General features: G+C 44.0%; 1 protein-coding gene across 2 annotated transcripts in view; it reads left to right on the top strand.

Annotated features, from left to right (window-relative positions):
* ANAPC1 (anaphase promoting complex subunit 1) overlaps window positions 1-22835 on the top strand; it is a 127032-nt gene that overhangs the window by 68817 nt on the left and 35380 nt on the right. For both annotated transcript variants that reach the window (XR_010791192.1, XM_066595992.1), the window contains exons 29-36: window positions 4897-4988; window positions 6993-7127; window positions 8426-8508; window positions 10458-10536; window positions 11137-11211; window positions 14021-14097; window positions 20371-20461; window positions 20540-20590. Coding sequence is in view for 1 of the 2 variants with exons in the window: in XM_066595992.1 (XP_066452089.1) it covers window positions 4897-4988; window positions 6993-7127; window positions 8426-8508; window positions 10458-10536; window positions 11137-11211; window positions 14021-14097; window positions 20371-20461; window positions 20540-20590 (683 nt within the window). In the remaining variant the exon portion in view is untranslated. The remainder of the gene's footprint in view (window positions 1-4896; window positions 4989-6992; window positions 7128-8425; window positions 8509-10457; window positions 10537-11136; window positions 11212-14020; window positions 14098-20370; window positions 20462-20539; window positions 20591-22835) is intronic.

The following is a 22835-nucleotide window of genomic DNA, read 5'->3' as shown; positions in this document are numbered from 1 at the left end:
GCAAGAGAAATGTGCTATGCAACTTTCGATGCAGTATGGGATTGCATCCAGCCATGTTCGAGCTGGTTATCAGCAGTACTCTGGGCTTGCTGACATCTGTGGTACCTTCCATATGGAAGGAGTACTGTGCGCAGAAAGTCCACGGACACATTGCTCCTCTTCTCCGCTCCGGAACGGTGGAGTCTTGCCTGATGGCTAGCTTCCTTATGGTGGCCCGTCTGCAGTGTCCTTGCAGGCAGCTTTAGCGCTTTCCCCGCTTGCAGGATGAGACGCAGGCTCGGGCAGCCCAGAGCCGTATTCTATGTGCGCTCGCGCCGCTATATGGGATTGACATCCAGTCAGTCAAAGAGTATGTCGTCTTGTTTTATCTAAGTGTAGTGGTAGGCCGAGGGGTTCGCCCTCCGACATGGTGCCTGGGGGCTGTAGATCCGTCTACTGGCTCCCCTCCGGTCAGCTCCAGCATGCGGAGCCACTAGAGTCCGATTTTCTCTCCTGGCGGCCTCGGAACTAAACCAACATCTCTTTCTTTCTAGGGGAGGACTGTGCTGCTAGCTCAGTCAGCTGTGTCCATCCAGGCGTGGGTCACTCATGTCGTTGGTGATTCATGTCGCAGGCTCCCGACAACACTAGTGGATCCTTGAGTTTCCGAGGTGGGTTCCTTGCCAAACTGCTGCTTCGTGGCAGTGCAGGGTTACCATGCCAGAGACCTCATATGTTCAGGCTGTGTTACGACACATATTTCTCGGACAATGGGTGCCTCATTGGAAGCTCCTCATTGGGAGCCTTTTTTCCGGTGGGGGGATGAGACTGTTTACTCAGGCCCCTTTATGCTCCATCTCTGAGCATACTGGATGTCTAGGCACCCATTAACGCTAGTCGCTGTTAAACAGCTGATTACGCTTCTGTACAAATGCGACTTCTTATATTTTCCAGCCCCTTGGGTACTGCTCTGGAACTTCCCAAGGTCTTTGCTGTGTCCCCCAATAATAGACGAGAAAACTAGATTTTGTAAAGAAAAGAACTTACTGTAAAATCTTTTTTGTCATGCTCGTTGGGGGACACAGCACCCACCCGATAGAGGTTCTTTTTTTTGTCTATGGACACACTGGCACTCTCCTAAGTTATTTTAAACACTACCATTTTGTAACAAGCACCACTGCGGCGCTCTTACTGCTTGCATACAAAACTGATTAGCTGAGTACCTACAGAGGGTATATAGCAAGTGGGAGGGGCCAACTCGTTTGTGTGCTTAGTTTCCACTGCCAATCAGCAAGTGCTATATGCCTAAGGTCAAACCTGTGTCTCCCAATGAAAAAGATTTTACAGTAAGTTGTTTACAGAATCTAATTTTCAACCCTGCCAATTGCTGAAGCTAGGCAGCAGAGGCCTTGCATGGACTTCTCTGCTGTATTCACTTCAATGGAAGCACCTGAGATGGAGTACAAGCGTTTGGCTATCTTGGTGGTGCGTGTACGGCCTCTGCTGCCCACATTTCAGCACATGACAGGGCTAAAATCTTGATCTGTGTGGCTCCCAGCATTCGAACCCCCATAGATAAGCACATCCTGTGGATAGGTGTTGTGGAACACCACTCAGTGGAGACAGTATCCAGCAAGATATTTATTCACAGCTGGCCGGAAACCTTACCACCCTCAGCAAAATTCAAGATAATGCTCCCAGAATGGGATGACCACTCTGTTTTTGTTTTTGTTTTTTTGTTTTGTTTTTTATATATATACGCTCTTGATTATAAACTATGTTGACAAAAGTATTGAAACACACAGTAGGTCATGAATTTCCAAATTTACTCCCATTTTTCAATATGGTGTTGAGCCGCCTTTGGCCTCAATAACTCCTAGGCTGCTTTCAAATTCTAATAGGTGTGTGGAGCAATTTGCCTCCATTCTACAAGGAGCATTTCAGATAATGATGCTGGGGATGTTGACTGTGTATGGATACGGCGCCCTAGTTCTTCCCAAAGATGCTCAATGGGATTGAGACCTGGACTTTCAACTGTCCAATGAAATTTGAAGAGGTTGTGCTCCTCAGGCCAAGCCTTATTGTGTCCGCTATGACATGGTGCTCGGTCATGTTTGTAGAGACACAGAGCTGTATCAAAGTATTGCCACGGGGTAGCTAATGCTACGTTGTACAGAATGTATCTGTACTCGTTGGTGCTGAGGTTGGACTTCACCATAGCCAATGGCCCAATAGAAACACCACCACATCACCACAGAACCTCTTTTAAAACTTCACAGTTGGGTGTGGCAGTTGTCTGGAGAGCAGTTTCTACATGAGTACATCGTCCCAAGTGCAGCCATCCGATCGGAAGATGGTTTACTGTGCACTTCTACTCATTCACAGTCTGACTCTTAAAGGACCATCGCAGCTACCTGACCTGGTGCTAATGGATGTTCCGATGGCTTGTGAGACGACCTGAGCGAGGGCAGACTGTGTGTGATGCCTTTACAGCTCGTGCAAGGCTTTGTTGTTCACGTTCTGTTAGTTACAAGGTCTTCTTGTAAACTAGCCCTCCACCACGCCAAACAAGTCTACTTCACCTCTCTCGTCTCCTCACCATCTCACAACCCTAAGTGACTCTTTGACACTTTTTACTCCCTTCTCAGCCCTAAATTGCAGCCCCCAGTGACTGATCTCAGTGGCATAGAGCTGTCTGCTTACTTCAAAAAGAAAATTGATGACATTCAGCAAGAAATAACCTCCCAATCCCAGACTAGCTCTGACCCTCGTCTTTTCAGTACTGCATGTAGCTCTTGCTCACTCTCTGTACTCAAACCAACAACCGAGGAGGAAGTCTCCAGATTGCTTTCCTCTGCTCGCCCCACCACCTGCGCTACGATCCCTCTTTCCACCTCTGGTCTATCTTCGTGTGTCGCACCACCACAACTCCCAGACAGCACGAGGTTATATTTGACTCTGATTCCTCCTTTACTACCTACAATCCAATCTCTTGCCTGAACATGTGACCTGCACCTCAAGAATTTCGCAGGAATCCGCTCTTTTCTCACCATGGACAGGCTAAAAGGGCTCACTGTTGCCCTCATCCACTCTCAGCTCGATTATTGCAACTCGATGCTGATCGGCCTCCCCTGCACCAGACTCGCCCCTCCCCAAATTCATGCTGAATGCAGTAGCCAGGCTCCCCTTCCTGTCCAGCCACTACTCTAGCGCCTCTGGCCTGTGCCAGTCATTGTACTGGCTGCCCATCAAATAAAGAATTCAATTCAAACTTACTACCTTCATTCATAAAGCTCTCAACAGCATTGCGCCGCCCTTCATTGCATCCCTCATCTCAATCCACCACCCAGCCCACACCCTCCGATAACAAAATCAGATTAAGTGCCCACTAACTCGAACCTCCATTCCAGCCTCAAAGACTTCTCCAGAGAAACACCAGTCCTCTAGAACGCGCGACGAAACTTCAGACGTTCTCTAAAAACGCACCACTTCAGGAAGACATGCCACATCTAAACCAAACCCCTCTTTACTCTGCCTGGTAACATGCTCCCTGTCCTACTGATTGCAATCCCTGCTAGCCACAATTAACTGCCCCTGCAGTCACACCAATTCGGCCACTATTTGGCACAATTTGTGTATAGCATTCCTTACTCTCCACCTCACCATACCGTGCACATCTCTAGCCCCTTTACCTTCTGTATTACCCCATTATTTGTAGTATGGAAGCTTGTTTCAGCAGAACTCACACCTACTGTTTCCATTAATTGATTACTTCATATTGTTAGAGTTTGGTACTAATATACCTAATGATGAATATCTGCCCCCTTCCTGATCAGAAGTATGCACGGAAGAATCACACTAAAACCTGCTGTTCAGCTAAATTAAACTTCTTTATTCTAATTAAGCTGCATGGGGTTTTATAGACAGTGGGCATGGTTAATAGGTCATGAAGTACGGATCTGTAGCTGATTGGTTATTGCTTTGAAGTGGTTTCTCTCTCCAGCAGCTAACATCATCATTTCAAAATTCCTGAAGTAGGGGGTCGCCATATTAAGTAAATTGCCGGGAACACGGTGGGAGGGGGTGAGCGAGTAGTTAGTCAGCACTTTCAGACAGGAAGCTGTGTTAGTGTAGAGGAGAGGCACATATTTGCAATAGGCATTTTACTTAGTTTATTACAATTTAACTGTGGTTTTGTTTCTGTTCCCCTGCCCTGTAAGTGCAGCAGAATATGTTGGCACTATGTAAATAAAGATTATTATTAAGATTGTGGCTGCACTGCACACACCAGCTTCCCTTGTTAGGCCTCCCTCACACAGACGTTTACAGAAACACAGCGTTTTTCAATGCTGCGATTACTGTGGTTTCAGCAACGTTGCCATGCATTTTCAGCCAAGGATGCTGAAAAAGAAAAAAAACCTCACCTAGCTGGCGCTGTCTGGGTCCCCGCCGCTGTTACCCCGGAGCTCCAGGCAGGCTGCCGGGCACTTGTCAAGCCAACAAAGCATCTATAGCTAGTGACGGGGATTGAAATCCCCGCCTCCAACAAGAGATTGCTCTGATTAGCTAAGCCCGCTGAGTGTCAGCTGGCTTAGCCAGCGCTGGATGCACCAATCACAGACATTGATTGTGTGAACAGCCCCATTGAAATGAATGGGAGTGTTGTACAGTGTTTTAGCACAGCGCTGAAAAGGCAATCTCGCCAAAATCAGCTGAATCTGTCAGTGCTTTGCAGTTGAACATCTCATATTCATGGCCAGATTCTCTAACGCTTTTCTTTAAATCTAGATCCTCTTCAATTCTGTTCAATCAAAATCAAATAAGCAGCGAGTGAAGTCTTTTTTTTTTCTTCTTTTTTTTCCATTCATATTTCAATTTTTTATTTATTTTTTTGCTTGTATCTAAATTCATTTTTAGGTCGTCCCCCAGGACCTGAAATGGAGTACTGCACAGATCGAGAGTCTTATTCATTGGCAGCTGGTCTGTCCTTGGGTATGGTCTGTCTTGGGGTAAGCAGAATGTGACTAAAGCTTCATACCATATATACTCTAGTATAAGCCTCGTTTTTCACCACATTTTTTTGTGCTGAAAAAGCCCCCCTCGGCTTATACTCGAGTCAGGGAAGGGTTAAAAAAAAACCCCTCCATACTTGCCTCCCAGCCAGCGTCTATGTCCCCGACCATGGAGCGGCAAGCTGCTTGAATTCCTGTGTTCCCGGCAGGGATGCGGCAAGCTGCTGGAAATCTCCCCGCTGTCATCCCCCGCTGTCCTCTCTGCTCGGCTCTGTCATCCTACGCTGTCAACGCTGTGATTGGATTGAGCGCCAGCCAATCACAGCCAGCGCTCAATCATTCACAGCCAATCGCAAGCTACTTTAGAATTTTCCCCGCTGTCAGTTCCCTGCTCTTTCAAATCCCCTGCCATCAGCGCTGTGTAAGTAAGCGCTGTTATTGGATCGAGTGCCGGTTTTGACAGAGATGACAGAGCCAGGCAGGGATGACAGCGGGGAGAATTCACGCAGGTTGCCGCAGACTCAGACGCAGGCAGGGAGGTGAGTATGCAGGGGGTTTTTTTTTTACCCGGTATATACTCGAGTATAGCTAGGCTTATACTCGAGTCAATAAGTTTTCCCAGTTTTTTGTGGTAAAACGTATTGACTCGGTTTATACTCGGGTCGGCTAATACTCGAGTATATACGGTAATTATCACTTTATAGTATTACAGTTATTCTACGATTCCTGGTTTTAATTTATTGGCTAAAATAGGTTTTCATTACAATCCTTGTACGTGGATTCCTGAGCAATAAGCTGATCACAAAGTACCCCAATCCAGTGATCAACCTTTATCAGTAGGAAACCTAGCTATAAGTGTTCAATATTCCTGCAGCGCGAAATTAAGCATTATTTTTCTGTTAAATACTATGCTTCTATACAAAATTCTTCTTCTTTAGCTAGTCTCAAACTTGCTCCCCCTGGAGATTTCCTTTAAAAGGGTTGCACCAAAATCAACTTTTATCACCTATCCATAGAATAGAGGATAGAAGTCTGATTTGTGCGGGTCTCATTTCTGAGACACATACTAATCTTTAGATCACGGGTCCTCTATTCGTCACTGTGGGGTTGCTGCTTCCACCCGCTGTGGCATCAGCTTAAATGGAACGATGGCTGCATGTATAGCTCTGCTCATTTCAGAGGAGAGGACAAAATGTGATTGTTCTCAGTAAGAGAAACCAAGTAATCTTGTATCTATGATGCCTTTTAATGGCTAACAAAAATACATGATGTTACAGCAAGCTTTCGGGCCTCTCAGGATCCTTCCTCAGAGGACAGAAATTGCCAAACTGCATGTTTTTTGCAGGATGAGCTGTAGTTTTTAATGCCACCACTTTGGGATATGTATAATGTGTTTAACCTGTATTAAATTAGTTTTGTGAGGGATAAGAAAAAAACAAACACATTCTTCAGTTTTTACACAGCGTTCACCACACAGTAGTGACAGGTTACCTTTTGTTGTGTGGATTACTACGGTTAAGGCCATACCAAATATATAGTAATTTTTTTTAACGAGTTACTACTTTTCCACAACAAAAACACTTTAAAAAAAGAAAAATAATTATATTGTATTTGCATTGCCACATTCCAAGATCCATAACCTCTACATATTTTTTGCCAAGTGAGCTCTGTGGCATCTTGTTTGTTCTGACATGAGTTGTAGTTTTCATTGATACCATTTTGGGGTACATGTGTCTTTTTGTTTGCTTTTATAGCATTTTGGGGGAGGCAGATGAATGATTTTTTTTTTTGTTTTCAATTCACAATGCAAGATAACGTCCCTAATATTTTTACAGTAGGGTTTATTACGAACATTGCGATACCGAAGATATTTTTTTCTAAAAATTAAAAAAAATATAAGTTTGTATTTCTTAACCTTTTTTAATGTTTGAATGTTGTGTATTTGATAGGTTTGGTTATTGTCTTGTCTTGTCTTAACTTCTTTATACGTCTCTGTTGCAGCATGGAAGCAATCTGATTGGCATGTCGGACTTGAATGTTCCAGAACAGCTGTACCAATACATGGTAGGAGGACACAAGCGTTCACATGTGGGCGTTAACCGGGAAAAACACAAGTCCCCCAGCTATCAGATCAAGGTAACTAAATGTTTGATTGGTCTCCTTTATCACACAAGTAGAATTGCAGACAGATTTTGCTTTTTTTAAATGGTCTGTCTGCAGAAGTTCCTTTAATTTACATAGCAGACAGCAGTTCGATTACTGCCCCATGCTTTAACACATCTTCATTAATGTTGACTTCATTAAGGCCCAATGTCCACTTGCACGCATGAATTCCACTGCTGAATCCTGCGGCGGAATCCCTGCATGCCCACGGACATTGGGAGAAAAATAGGTTTTCCTACCGTTTCCTGCTCCTGCGCGGATCTTCTCTGCGCCGGCCCGATCTTCTTCCTTCAGCACGGCTGATGCATCTGGACGTGCCGGATGCATTCGCAGTGCTTTTTTTTTTTTTTTTTTCTTTTTTAAATGTCCTGCTCTGCCGTGGTACAGCCAAAATGACAGCTGTGGCTGTGCCGCGGATATAACTGCTTCCATTTACTTCAACGAAGTTGTCCCACGAAATCCACGGCCAAAATGGAGCATGCTGCGATTTTTCTCCCACAGCGTGCTACCTGCACACGGGAGAAAATGGCATCCGCATGCTTTTAAATTGTTTGTGGATGCTATTGCATCCCTATGGGCAGCTCTGATTTGCGGATATCCTGCGCGGGTTCTTCAAATTAAAGACGCAAGTGGACATTCAGCCTAAGTGTTTCTTATGAGAATTGTATAGAGCTTAATGTAAATACATCAGCGGCTGAATCCCCTACATACAGCACAGTATCTTTTTCCCACTACACTGGTCATCATATCTATTTGTATGTTGCTTCCATTTCTGGCAAGACATTGAATTTTTCTTTTTGTTAACATTTGGAGGAAATTTTATTAAGCGGTGTTTCATACATCAGTCTTCATACAATCCCCGCTGGAATAAGCTACACCTAATGTTTGAAGAGGCACGCATCTCTTCATATGTTGGGGGCAAGTTAGGCTGTCCATACATATAAACAAAAATCTACGCCAGCCTTCACATCGGGGCTAATGTACCCCTTTCAATAAGCCACATTTCTTTTTTCTTTCTTATAAAACTGGCATAATTGGCATGCATTTGAAAAGCTTGCAATTTTTTGTTCACCATGAGCTTTTGACAAAATTTGACTTTTCAGTTGATAAAATTCCCCCATTGTACTTATGTAGGATGTTGGAGCCCTTTGTAATTTTTTTTTTTTTGCATTGTTCTTATAAAAGACCTGTTTCTGTCACGTTGGTGCATGACACTGCTGTGACATGTTCCCAGATGTGTACTTTTTTCTTTCTTTTTGCTCTACCTTCAGGAAGGAGACACTATCAACGTGGATGTCACATGTCCTGGAGCTACTCTTGCATTAGCTATGATCTATTTAAAAACCAACAACAGGTAATAACGAACAGGGGTGAACAATATAATTCCTTTTATTACATCCTGTGCTTTACAAAAAAGTGATATCATGGCGATGACTTTTCTTTAACACCTCGAGGCCACCTTGCACACAAACTGATTTGCATCGCGAAATCCAGGGTTGGCGTCCGCACTGCGGATTTGCAGCAAATGCTGTTCATAGAATGCTATGGGAAATCGATTCTTCCTGCACACTCACGGAAACCAATTGCGGTTTCCGCAAGCGGAGGAAAAATTGTAGCATTCTCCATTTTCGTGCGGTCTCCACACAGACGGCTTCCATTGAAGTCGATGGAAGCCGTCCAACCCATGGCCTGTCCCGCATGTGGAATCCGACCAGTTTGTGTGCAGCTTGCCTAAAGGAAGTCTGTGACCAGTTTTTACGCTACCCACTTTATACACAGGTAGATGTTCAATGATATGAAAAGTGTATTGGTACCTTTTATTATTTTCCAATGTGACTCCACTTGCTAGATACAGCCTGGTCTGTGGGCAGCACCGCTGTATGCAGGTTAGGGTATCGCTAATGGGCGTTTCTGCTGTCCCTGTGGTCCCGGGTCTATTCCACACCCGTTGAGTACTTTGTGGCGTGAAACACTTCAGCATTACCACGCTAGCGCCGCTCTAAGCGAGCAGGTGCATGCATACACGTATTGGAGTAAATGACCCAATTGGATTTCCCTATAACTTGCAAAGAACTGAAAGAAGCAGTGCAATCCATGCCTAATAATAAAGCCCTGGGTAAGCCTGTTCTGCCTGTGGAATTGCTTAAAAAGTTAGGTGAGATTGTGCTCCCAAAGTTACAGGCTGTGTTTGAGGAAGCAGTTAGCCGACAGGAACTTCCTGCCTCCACAGGGCTATCTTCACACTGGCGAGTGTGATGTGGGTTTGTGAATGACAGCCCCATATCACACTCCCCACCATGGGAATTCCCCGTGGATGTGAGGCGTTGTCATGTGAAAACAGCCTCACTCCCTTTGGGGATTCAGGGGATTGCAGAGTTTGTACCATTGTTGGGAAAGCTTGCACTGCGTGCATCTAGAAGGTGGCTGTCGCTAGCCCTATTGAAGGAAATGGGGCTGCGATGTGAAAGCACACAGCAGGATAGAACATGCTGTGATTTGTTTCCTGCATAGCATCACATTGTGGTGTCATGCAGGAAAACCTCGCTAATGTGCATAACCCCATTCAAAAGAATCTTGATCAAATTTGTGCGTCTCGCAAGGAACAAATCTTGTGCGATTTTTCTCGCCTGTGTGCAGGGAGCTTAAGGGAAGTGCTCAATACTATTACTGAAACCAGTGAAGGGCCCCTTAGAGGCTGATTACTATAGGCCTATATCCCATTTTGTCAGCAGAAGTCAAAATTATAGTACAGGTATTAGCCACTAGGCTACCGTTGGTAATTGTGAATTAATGCGCCCAGATAAAGCTGGGTTTTATAATCCTCCAGATCCACAGACATTAATATTCACCTACTGGCCATGGGTTTCAGCCCTACACTTATATCTTTACTATAGCTTTTACACGCCTGTCCCATCTTTCCCTTTTATATAGGGGGATTAGGTAGGGCTGTGCTCTTTCCCCTTTATTATTCACTTTAGTTATAGAGCTGGGTGATATATATTTTTTATACTCTCCCGCGATTCTGTACGGTCACCTTCCATAAATGGCATGGCACTGTAAAATCTGACTCTTTTCAGAGTAGCATGCGCACACTTCTTCCATAAATGTGCATAGGAGAGCGCGCACATGAGATCTTTGGAGGGTGACAGCAGTAGATCACAGGTGAGTATAAAAAATACACTACCCAGCCCCCAGTCACTTCCCCTAAAAAATTTTCCTTGACACACCGTAGCTTTATTTGTTAATATGAAACTTTTTTTTTCCCCTATAGCTTTCTAACTTAGGAATTTCTATTGTTTTTAGGTCGATTGCGGACTGGCTTCGAGCTCCAGATACTATGTACCTACTCGACTTCGTTAAGCCAGAGTTCCTTTTATTAAGGGTATGGAATGTTTTCCTTGTTTCACATTTAGACCAGTTGAACACTATTATACTTCTGCATCCATAATGCATCCATCCACTGCCTTACACGGAAATGTAGAGCTGATTGCGCAGTAGCAATCAGTATCCACGTATGCTCTGTTGACTGAGCATCCTGGAATCCACATTATAGAGTAGGGGAAAGGGTAAAACTAGTGCTGTAAGGACAGAAGTAGAACTGACATAGAAGCCAATGCCACTACTCTTGTAAGAGGACCCCTGCTGGCTGGAGCAGGAACTGCTGCAGTGCCATTACAGGGCAAAGATGCAGCATGTATACACGGCCATATAGTAAGAGATACAACTCTATTATCCATACAATATAGATGTGGGAGCATACCTAACTCTATGCTGCCCGCGAATGCAGGCATTATAAAGTTTAAAATTCTAATGACAAAACCCCTTTTAAGCACCGAACAAAAAAAATAGTTTCTCAAAATAGCAGCATAGTAATCGCTCATAGAATGATACTATCCTTAATATTTGTCACTGTATTTTAGCGTGTGTGCCACTTTAAAAGACCACTTTCTGAAATATATTTTATATCTTTACTTCACGTTAGACTCTTGCAAGATGTCTTATTCTGTGGGATGACATACTACCTAATGCACATTGGGTAAACAACAACGTGCCTCAAGTAAGTAAACCAGATGCACAAATGAAATTGTATCAATCGTAACTTTTCTGTAGTTTCAAAATCTCATTGTTTTTATTGTATGTTATATATCAATTGTAGAAAATCTGTTCTGTTCCAGGGCTCTTAAACTTTGGTGAGGTCAGCAAGGGTTGAGGTTCATGCCAAAATTTAAAATATTGAGCCTTTTGCCTTGAGTTTATCACCCGCATTATAGTACAACGTTAAAATAAGCACACACAGAGTTAATTATATTAGTGAATGAAAAATGGTTTCCGGCAGAGAGAGGACACATGGCAGAGTAGGCAAGTAAAAATAGGGGAGTGCGCTCCTGGTGTTTAGGACTACTGTAGCACTCTGTGATCCTCCTGCGCTATGTCCTCCAGCATTGTTTGCAGACCATGAAAGAGTATCCACTTACACTGCTTTCACTTCTTAGCGCTCATCTCTCGCTTTTTTTTTTTTTTTCTCGAAAGGGGACCAGCGAGATTCACGCACTTGTGTGATCTTGCTGTAACACCAAATTTTTGGGTGTCTTTGGTAAAGAACCAACCCTAGTTGAGAACCCAGCTTGGTGGGGGGTAATTAAGTAATAATTACCTGAAAGCGCTGCGTAATAAGTTGGCGCTATACAAATACCAAGATTTTATTTTAAGTTGACAACCCAGAAAATCGCCATTTCCAAGGCTAGACTACTTCAGAAACCCATAGGTTTCTAGCAGAAAGTGGATGCTGTGGCCATGTCACAGTCTCAGATGGCAGATGCTAATAGTATTTTTGAGCCATGTGTCTAATTTCCCGTTCTGTCTGGTAGCGGTAGCTCCCACGCATTCGCCTGGGATGGTTTCTGCTAACCCTTTAACAGCGGTGCTGTCGTTTAACGCAAGCCTGCCTGCTGGGACGAGCTGAAGGATCTCTTGGCGCAAGTCCCTTTCACCTACAGCTAACAAGACAATCGACAGAGTATGGTGGTGTCAGAATGCGCAGCATCAGGGCCATGCCGCGCGTCAACTACATGGCCTTTAGACGGATATCAATGCCAGTGTTCTTGGTACCCCACATTCTGGCGGTAGGCAGCTGGATATATGACTGGTATAAACAAGAACCTCTCCTTGCAGTCCTTCAACAATGGGCAACATGGAACTCTGACCAGACACATTTGTGGAACGCAAGGGGTCTTTTCTTTTTTGGCATATGGAATCGATCTGCTTCCTTCTGTACAGTGGGACTGTGAAGACGGTGTTTACAGTTTGGATTTCAGTGGGCCCTGCTGTTCAACTAGGTCGACAACTAGAAGGTCCCCGGCTTTTTGAAGTTTCCGCTCAATTGCTCAGTATGCAGCTATTCCCCTTTTAGTGTATATATAAGTGGGCTACCTTGGGTAGTTTATTTCTTTCTATTTTAAACTCCTGGCTTCTTTTTCCTCAGATAGCAATGTGATCTACACGGCTATCTGAGGAAAAGCTCAGATCTAGTGCTTGTGATCTAGCTCAGAACTACTTGTGGCTATGATGTCCCAAATTAGTCAATTTCTGAGTCTACGTGATACTATTACATGATCCCAACCACAGAAACACTCTAGATTACACAGCTCTTGTCACGCAGTTATAATAGAGGAGATCACAGCTCATTCTCCTGACTGTGTACTTATGGTCTGTAGCTTAGTTAGGTGAATATAGAAGGTAATGCTTATTAAACTGTCCCCCCTACTCCCAGAAGGCGACAGTGGTATAGACTCAGCTAAGGCTGTGCTGATGAATTATGAGATTGATGCAAAAGTGAAACTAAAAAATAGTGCCTGATCAAACAAGGCTGCAGTACAGAGGAGACCTTCAGTGTGTGACAATCGGGTAAAGGGGGTAGAGATAGAAAAATGGGTTTACGCCTGAGTGGCCTTTAAAGAATTGGTCACATCTGACCATCCCCATAAACTACCATAATGAGCAACTAGTTTAAAGGGGTTCTGACATTAAAAAAAAAAAAAATTGTACTCACCTTGCCTGGCCAGGACCGATCGCCAGGCATGTCCCCTCTAGCCGGAATCTTCTTCTGTGGCTTGCAGACCGCGTCCGGCTCTGCTCCGTCCGTCAGTCACTTCCGAGGTGAACGGACGGGCCGCCCACAGCAAGCACGTCACAAGCAGTGCTTGCTGTGGGCGGCCCGTCCGTCCTGGATGAACTCCGAGATTCTGCGCGTGCGCGGTGGAGACGCGGCCCGTCCTGACTCCTGTCAGAGGGCACCTCTCCACTGCGCATGTGCGCGATCCCGGAGCAGCGCGGCTCGTGGAGGAAGAAGAGGAAGAGCAGCGCCTGCTGGGAGATGACCCCCCCCCCCCCCCCCCCCCCCCCCCCGATGTCGACAACAACAGGAGACAAGGTAAGTATTATGTTTTTATGTTTTAGCAGCCATTAAACCGTGGGTTCCCTGGGTCCATTAGGCAGACCAGGGAACAATGGCTGCTAAAGCATAAAAACATTATTCATGTCAGAACCCCTTTAAAAGATGCTGATATCAAATCTGCAAGTTGTAGGTTTTATATTTGCTTCCTTTTCCCTGCAGTGTGCCTGTGTACTGGCCATGTGATGCAGAGAGACTACTAATTCTCTCAATTATTGTACGTGCGCAATTGGCTGCCGGTAGTCCTGTTTTTGCATCGCACAACAGGTCTGAGTGAATGAGGAGTGAGATTAAAACTAAAAATTACAGACTTGAAGCTATTAACTCATTGCTGCAATTTATCTTGTAGTTTAGTTTGTCTCAGATGACATTTTCTTTAAACAATTATACTGTAAAATTTAATTTGCATTTCTAGATCATCACAGCCAATAGTGTGTCGCTTCATGCTGCAGAACAACCTGCCTCTGAGGACCTGAACCTGGAGACTCTGGCGTGAGTAGTAGTGATATTTATGGCTATTCAAAATCTGCCTTCATCTCCTCCTCTCCGTTGTTCCTGTTTTTATATAGTACTAGCTGATTACCCGGCGCTGCCCATGTATTTTATTTTTAGACACGAAAATAATGTGTGTGTGTGTGTGTGTGTGTGTGTCATCGGTGTAATATCTTACTGCATGAGGAGTAAGAGGTCGTCTGTGCAATATCTTACTGCATGAGGAGGAAAAGGTCGTCTGTGCAATATCTTACTGCATGAGGAGGAAGAGGTCGTCTGTGCAATATCTTACTGCATGAGGAGGAAGAGGTCGTCTGTGCAATATCTTACTGCATGAGGAGGAAGAGGTTGTCTGTGCAATATCTTACTGCATGAGGAGGAAGAGGTTGTCTGTGCAATATCTTACTGCATGAGGAGTAAGAGGTCGTCTGTGCAATATCTTACTGCATGAGGAGGAAAAGGTCGTCTGTGCAATATCTTACTGCATGAGGAGGAAGAGGTCGTCTGTGCAATATCTTACTGCATGAGGAGGAAGAGGTCGTCTGTGCAATATCTTACTGCATGAGGAGGAAGAGGTTGTCTGTGCAATATCTTACTGCATGAGGAGGAAGAGGTTGTCTGTGCAATATCTTACTGCATGAGGAGGAAGAGGTTGTCTGTGCAATATCTTACTGCATGAGGAGGAAGAGGTTGTCTGTGCAATATCTTACTGCATGAGGAGGAAGAGGTTGTCTGTGCAATATCTTACTGCATGAGGAGGAAGAGGTTGTCTGTGCAATATCTTACTGCATGAGGAGGAAGAGGTTGTCTGTGCAATATCTTACTGCATGAGGAGGAAGAGGTTGTCTGTGCAATATCTTACTGCATGAGGAGGAAGAGGTCGTCTGTGCAATATCTTACTGCATGAGGAGGAAGAGGTCGTCTGTATAATAGTATTTGAAGGGAAGGAAGTTGTCTGTGTAAGATGATAATATCTGAGAAGCAAGAGGTCTGTGTAATACTGGTGTAATTAAAAACCAAAAACTCACCGAATTCCCCTGTAATTTTTGTTGCCAGTAGCAACCAATTACTGCTCAGCTTTCACTTGTTATACTGCTGAGGTAAAATGAAAGCTGTGCTGTGATTGGTTACTATTTCTAATACTGCTGAGGTAAAATGAAAGCTGTGCTGTGATTGGTTTCTATGGGCAGCACAGATTTCCTTTTGGACTGCTTTCAGAAGAGTGGGTGCTGGGCTTATTTCTATGTGTGTGTTACATAGTGACTCATTGCTGGTGGGAAGCTGTGTGGTAGTTGGAGCATAGGAGGAGGTTGTCTGTATAAGATATTTTTTGAAGAGCAGGAGGTCTGTGTAAAAGATTAGTGTATGATGAGGAGGAGGTTGTCTGTGTTAGATAAGACTGTCAAATAAAAACAATCTGCTCAAGTGCAATACCGGCATTCCTCCTCCAGGAGTAGTGGGGATGTGTTATCTCCCCCCACTCCCTTCCCCCAAATTTTGTCTACATTGGATGAGTTATATACGTATGTACCAAGTTTGGTTGAAATTGCTCCAGGCGTTCATGAGTTATGGTGGTACGTACGTACGTATATACATACATCCTATATTTTTAAATAATATATACAGTGGGGGAAAAAGTATTTGGTCAGATACCAATTGTACAAGTTTTCCCACTTAAAAAGATGAGAAAGGCCTGTAATTGACATCATAGGTAGACCTCACTATGAGAGACAACATGAGAAAACACATCCAGAAAATCACATTGTCTGATTTTTAACTAATTTATTTGCAAATTATGGTGGAAAATAAGTATTTGGTCAATAACAAAAGTTTATCTCAATACTTTGTTATATATCCTTTATTGGCAATGACCGAGGGCAAACGTTTTCTTTAAGTCCCTCACAAGGTTGGCACACACTGTTGCTGGTATGTTGGCTCATCCCTCCGTGCAGATCTCCTCAAGAGCAGTGATGTTTTGGGGCTGTCGCTGGGCAACACAGACTTTCAACTCCCTCCAAAGGTTTTTTATAGGGTTGAGATCTGGAGACTGGCTAGGCCACTCCAGGACCTTGAAATGCTTCTTACGAATTCACTCCTTCGTTGCCCTGGCGGTGTGTTCGGCATCATTGTCATTCTGAAAGACCCAGCCACGTTTGATCTTCAGTGCCCTTGCTGACGGAAGGAGGTTTGCACTCAAAATCACACGATACATGGCCCCCATTCATTCTTTCATGTATACAGATCAGTCGTCCTGGTCCCTTTGCAGAGAAACAGCCCCAAAGCATGATGTTGCCACCCCCATGCTTCACAGTAGTTATGGTGTTCTTTGGATGCAACTCGGCATTCTTTCGCCTCCAAACACGACGAGTTGTGTTTCTGCCAAACAGTTCTACTTTGGTTTCATCTGACCATATGACATTCTCCCAATACTCTTCTGGATCATCCAAATGCTCTCTAGCAAATTTCAGTTGGCCCCGGACATGTACTAACTTAAGCAGGGTGACACGTCTGGCACTGCAGGATCTGAGTCCCTGGCGGCGTAGTGTGTTACCGATGGTAGCCTTTGTTACGTTGGTCCCAGATCTCTGCAGGTCATTCACTAGGTTCCCCCGTGTGGTTCTGGGATTTTTGCTTACCGTTCTTGTGATCATTTTGACCCCACAGGGTGAGATCTTGCGTGGAGCCCCAGATCGAGGGAGATCATCAGTGGTCTTGTATCTCTTCCATTTTCTAATTATTGCTCCCACAGTTGATTTCTTCACACCAAGCTGCTTGCCTATTGCAGATGCAGTCTTCCCAGTCTGGTGCAGGGCTACAATTGTGTTTCTGGTGCCCTTCGACAGCTCTTTGGTCTTCACCATAGTGGAGTTTGGAGTGTGACTGCTTGAGGTTGTGGACAGGTGTCTTTTATACTGATAACAAGTTCAAACAGGTGCCATTACTACAGGTAATGAGTGGAGGACAGAGAAGCATCTTAAAGAAGTTGTTACAGGTCTGTGAGACCCAGAAATCTTGCTTGTTTGTAGGTGACCAAATACTTATTTTCCACCATAATTTGCAAATAAATTCGTTAAAAATCAGACAATGTGATTTTCTGGATGTGTTTTCTCATGTTGTCTCTCATAGTTGAGGTCTTACCTATGATGTCAATTACAGACCTCTTTCATCTTTTTAAGTGGGAGAACTTGTACAATTGGTATCTGACTAAATACTTTTTTCCCCCCACTGTATATGTATATGTAGATTACAATCAAAGCTGAAAAATGCATAACGAAATCTTCTGACTATGTCTGAGGAGCTCAGCAATGTCCCCCCTCCTCCTACCTTTCATGTGCCTGTAACTCTGGAGACCCTCAACCAGTCTGCAGAGATCGACCCTCCTGCAGCATATCTATACGACTGTTTCAGGAAGGGATCAGAAAATGCTGCAGACTGATAAACTTTGGGGACCAGATTGTCTGCTGGCCACTTTTATCATTCATTTTAAGGTTTAATGTTCCTTTTAAGAAAAATTTAGAATAGGAAATGTAGTGCAGCTTTGTGCTGTGGGCCCTAAAGCTTCAAGTGATCGGATCTTGGCACAAAAGATATATGTTTTCACACTTCTAATAAGGATAATGTATTAGTGTAAGAAGAATTTGTGTGTTTACCAAGGAGAAGACAATCAAATTTCGTGTAGGAAGCATGGGCCCCTAGGAGAAATACAAATCACACCAGCCTGTTGCGGTTTAAAATGACTTATAATTTATTCAAAGGTGCATGTGGTTTATATACCATAAATGACATCTTAGGAAAAATATTTACCTCCAAGAATAATTAGACTACATGATGGGCTACAACTAAAATGTTTAACATAAGTTAGGGCTCATGCCCACGGCCGTCGCGGAATTCCGCCGCGGGAGTACTGCGGTTGTAAACAAAACGGGATCGCAGAAAAACGCACATTTTTACACTTTCCATTATCCCTCTCCAATCCACTGTCTGACGTCTAAAGACATTATGATTTAAGGCTGTACAGCTCTGATGTTGGAAGACCTCCGTCGGGGTTCTCTTACTGTATATTGCCAGTCTCCTTGCTGGCGGAGCCTATCCAACGTGTCAGCTCATGCAGCACTGGCTTAAGCCAGCAGAAAGTGCCATTGTATAACAGCAGAAAAAGAGTAAGTACCCTAGGAAAACCAGGGTACAAATTGGATTGGAAAGGGTTGATACTATGTTAATGGGGACCTCCTGCGGCATAAATCCGCGGGAAATAGAGCATGCTGCGATTTGTCTCCCGCGGAGGAAATACGCGGTAAAAGTCAGTGTGTCGGGATTCGCGGGTTAGGTTCGATAGAACCTAATTTTTGCGGGATTCCACCGCGAGAACCGCGGTAAAAATCCGGTCGTGGGCATTAGCCCTTACACCTTTTAAGGTGTAACTATAATATACAATGAAACCCTATGGTTTCACTGGGAAGGAATGCAAGAGAGGGGGTCTTAGGGACCATCTTATCTTCTGTCTTGTCTCATACTACTACCTGCTATATATAGAAATTATTTCACTTAACCCCTTCACTACTTATACTAGCAGTATGCTGTATCTTCTTACTCTACAATCTAATAGCAAAAAGAATTAACTGATACATTGATCTACAATTTTCTTAAGTAGAAGGGGGAAAGCATATTTTATTTTGTGCTACTGGTAACTTTGCTGTGTTGCTTTTACACAGGAATGGAAGGCTTTCCGTGAATAGAGGGGGAGTGGAGCAGCACGCTCTTCCGGCTGCACTCTTCCATTCACAGTAATCGGGCAATACCTCAAAGATTGACTCCTTTTTACAGGGGCCGACAGTCGCTTGGTTTTTAGGTGAGCTAAAAACCAAGCAACTCCAACACATAAGTGATTTCCTGCTCAGTGCCCCGTCTGTAGTTACTTGTACACGGGGTGACACTTGCCTGAATTCACTGTTTCCAGAGGTTATTTGGGTGATAATCCCGTATTAAGGTACTGTAAATGTCCTTTTTAACTTTCTCCTGCTAGGTTGCCTTTAAAAATTAGATCCCGAATCTAATTTAATGTCTGTGTGGGGAAATTGCTTCCCTAATTACTTAACCTGTTCACCTCTACTACAGTTGGATGAGATGAACATCTTGCCTCTTTGACAGCATATGTGAAAACACTAATGTTCCTTTTTTTCGGGACGAGAGTTGTCTAAACGACTGCATGAGTGCGGACGTGACCGTAAGGTCATTAGTGCTCGTGCAGAACATTTACACTGACAGACTTCACCACTGGATCGCGGGATTCTTACGCAGGGCTTCACCTACTATGTATAGCGCTGAGCGGGGAGCGTTTGCACAGAACAAGAAGCCCGCAATCCAGCCATGGTTTTTATGCTGACTGAAAATCAGCAATAACAAATAGTGATCGAATAGTAAACTATGTTTTTGTGTTTACACTGGACAATTATCACTCAAATTCGTTCGAATTGTGAGCGATAATCATCACATGCAAATGGCAGATAGCCATGCAACCGAAGTGGTCAGAGAAGGATTAGTGCGCAAACCGTGCTCAGTTTAGTGATTTCATAATAAAGTAAATATCAAAGTGAATCCATTTACAATAAAATGTAACAAATCTATTAGAAATCTGAGAACAGATAGCACAAGATTCACCATTGACAATGGGTGATGTGGTAGAGCATGACCACAACACACTCCCATAAAAAACTGTTTGCTGACCAAAGCTTTTCATGCCTGTGTGGTTGGTGAACATCTCAAACTACTGTTCACGTCTCCGAGAAGCAGGCCAAGGAAAATGACAGCTCCCATAACCATGCACAAAAATGGAATAACAATATATAATCCAAAAATAAAATGCAATAAAAAAAAGTTTTTGTATGGATTAGGGTGGTTTCACAGTTATATCGGGGATTCTGCTTTCCTGTTCCATTCGGGAGCAGAAAAGGGGAATCCCTGCAGCTGAATGGTTCTATCTCTGGATGGAATTGAACAGCACTGGGCAAACCCCATTGACTATAATGGAGTCTGTTCGGTTTCCGCACAGCTTTTAGATGAAAAAAAAAGCACTGCATGTAGCGCTTTTTCTTCTGGTATTTTCAGCCACATCTGCAACAAATCCTCTGGCTGGAGGCTCCAATGCAGAGGTGAAGTGTAGGCATTGCATTCGCTTTAACAGTGAAAACCCGGTTTGGGCCTCGTCAGTACAATGTTTCCATTTCCGACCTTTCTAATAATTTGCTTTTTTTTTCTTTTTAAAATCTCTTGCAGACAAGCTCACGTTTACATCATTGCTGGAGCTTGTCTAGCTTTAGGATTTCGATTTGCTGGATCTGCAAACCTTGCTGCCTTCAACTGTCTGGTAAGTTGGATGTACACCTTCTTCATAGTGTTTTATTTGTGGCCTGTGCTCTGATTTGGTTATTTGTTCTTTTTACAGTGTAAATTTGCTAAAGACTTTGAATGTTTGTCTGGACAAGCTGGATCCACAGTAAGCAAAATTTATTGTTCCTTTTCACCTGTAAACAAAACTGTATTGGCCGCCTGCACACGGCAGAGCTAGATTCTGGTCGTGGAATCCCGTACTGGCTCTTTCCCCGACTAGTGACCTAGCGTGTCTTTTTTTTCTTTTCTTTCTCTGTACTGTGGATGTCCCAGCTGGCGCAGTCGGGCATACGCATTACAGATTTAATTTTTTAAATGTTTTGTTTTGACGTGCCCTTTTATAATGTTAATTAAGGAAGGCCCATGGATTGGACAGTTTTCATTGACTTTAATAGAAGTCGTCCGCCCAGAATCCGGGCTAATATAGAGCAAGCTACGGTTTTATTTTCGGCACATTCTGTCCACAAATAAAATACACATAGAGCAGAGGAATCTCCATGCACATCTATGGGCAAATTGAGCAGCAGATTGCCGGTGCCAGTGGTAAACGCCGCATCCACAATTCAATTTGCCCCGTGTGCAGGTGGCCATACCGTACTCTTGTTCTCGTGGGTGTATGTAGATGTACGTGTATGTATGCATGGTGGGGTTAGACCCCATTTATACCTAAAGATAATCGTTCAAAACTTACTCAAACGATAGATAAAGCAAGACGACATATTCTTTGACTGACTGGATGTCAATCCCATATAGCAGTGCGAGCGCACATAGAATGCGGCTCTGGGCTGCCCCAGCCCGTGTCTCATCCTGTAAGCAGGAAACGCGTTAAAGCTGCCTGCAAGAACACTGCAGATGGACCACCATCGGGAAGCTAGACGTCAGGTAAGGCTCCCCCATTTCGGAGCGGAGAAAAGGAGCAATGTGTCCGTGGACTTTCTGTGCCCAGTACTCCTTCCATATGGAAGGTACCACAGATGTCAGCAAGCCCGGAGTACTGCTGATGACGAGTTCGAACATGGCTGGATGCACTCTCTTACTGCATCGAGAGCCGCATAGCACGCTTCTCTTGCCGGCCATCCTGGACATGGACACTGCGCCAAGGCTGCCTTCCGAGAACCGCAGGCGGCAACCCTTAGTGAACTAGCCGTTAGGCAAGGCTTAACACAGTCTTTAACAGACCTGAGGGGCGGTGAGTCCAGAGACTCCATGTGCATGTAAGTAATAATTATGTGGATCTTGCCAGCCCCTGTTCCCATGTCATCCTGGAGATGGACACTGCGCCAAGGCTGCCTGCAGGTAACTGCAGGACGGGCAACAGGGCAGCTATCGATAGGCAGGGCTCAACCCGGTCCGGAGCAGAGATGAGGAGCAATGAGTCCAGAGACTTCCTGTGCGACTACTCTTTCCAAATGGAAGGTACCACAGGTCGCAGCAATGCCGGTGCTAACAAGAGAATCTCTAGTGGAGTATAAATCTCGTACTGCGCATAGTACAAGATAATCCCTGTGCAAGTACTCTTATAGAATCATAGAATGATAGAGTTGGAAGGGACCTCCAGGGTCATCTGGTCCAATGTGCTGCTCAGTGCAGGTTCACTAAATCATCCCAGAGAGATATTTGTCCAACCTTTGTTTGAACATTTCCATTGAAGGAGAACTCACCGCCTCCCGTGGTAACCTTGTTCCACTCATTGATCACCCTCACTGTCAGAAAGTTTTTTTCTAATATCTAATTTTTGTCTCCTCCCTTTCAGTTTCATCCTATTGCTTCTAGTCTTTCCTTGTGCAAATGAGAATAGGGCTGATCCCTCTGCACTGTGACCGCCCTTCAGATATTTTTCACAGGGGCAGTATCAGTCCAGTATAGTTTAGAGAAGCTAACTGAATGGACCTGAAAACTAATAATACTTAAAATATAACTTTTATTGCTATCAGTTAAAAGAAATGAAGGACAAACAAATACATATCTCTAAAGAGATAGAAAAGATAAAAGTGATCTAGATCAGGCCACTTAAGAAAGCAGATAAGGACTAAATAGGTCAAGCGATAGATGATCAGCTTCCCCTCTTTATTCGCTTAGTCCTATTGTGACCAAATGTCAGAGATATTTCGACAATTATAGCACAGGAGTCATCTTAATATAATGAGTGACAAAGAAAGCCTGAGCAATTAATCTATCCCTACGCGTTTCCCCCACAGAAAGTAGGTTCTTCAAGGGCATTAAAGAAGAAATAACTCCAGTACAATAAACCGGATAGTGGCTTGCGTATGTTCACTGATTAGTATTAATCAGATAGGAGAGGTATTTCCTTATCTCATTTCAATGGAGTTTTAGTAATCTAGATCCGGGAG

The sequence above is a fragment of the Eleutherodactylus coqui genome, chromosome 3, assembly GCF_035609145.1.
Source record: "Eleutherodactylus coqui strain aEleCoq1 chromosome 3, aEleCoq1.hap1, whole genome shotgun sequence".
Classification (NCBI taxonomy): domain Eukaryota; kingdom Metazoa; phylum Chordata; class Amphibia; order Anura; family Eleutherodactylidae; genus Eleutherodactylus; species Eleutherodactylus coqui.
This window is presented reverse-complemented; position numbering and strand designations above follow the sequence as displayed.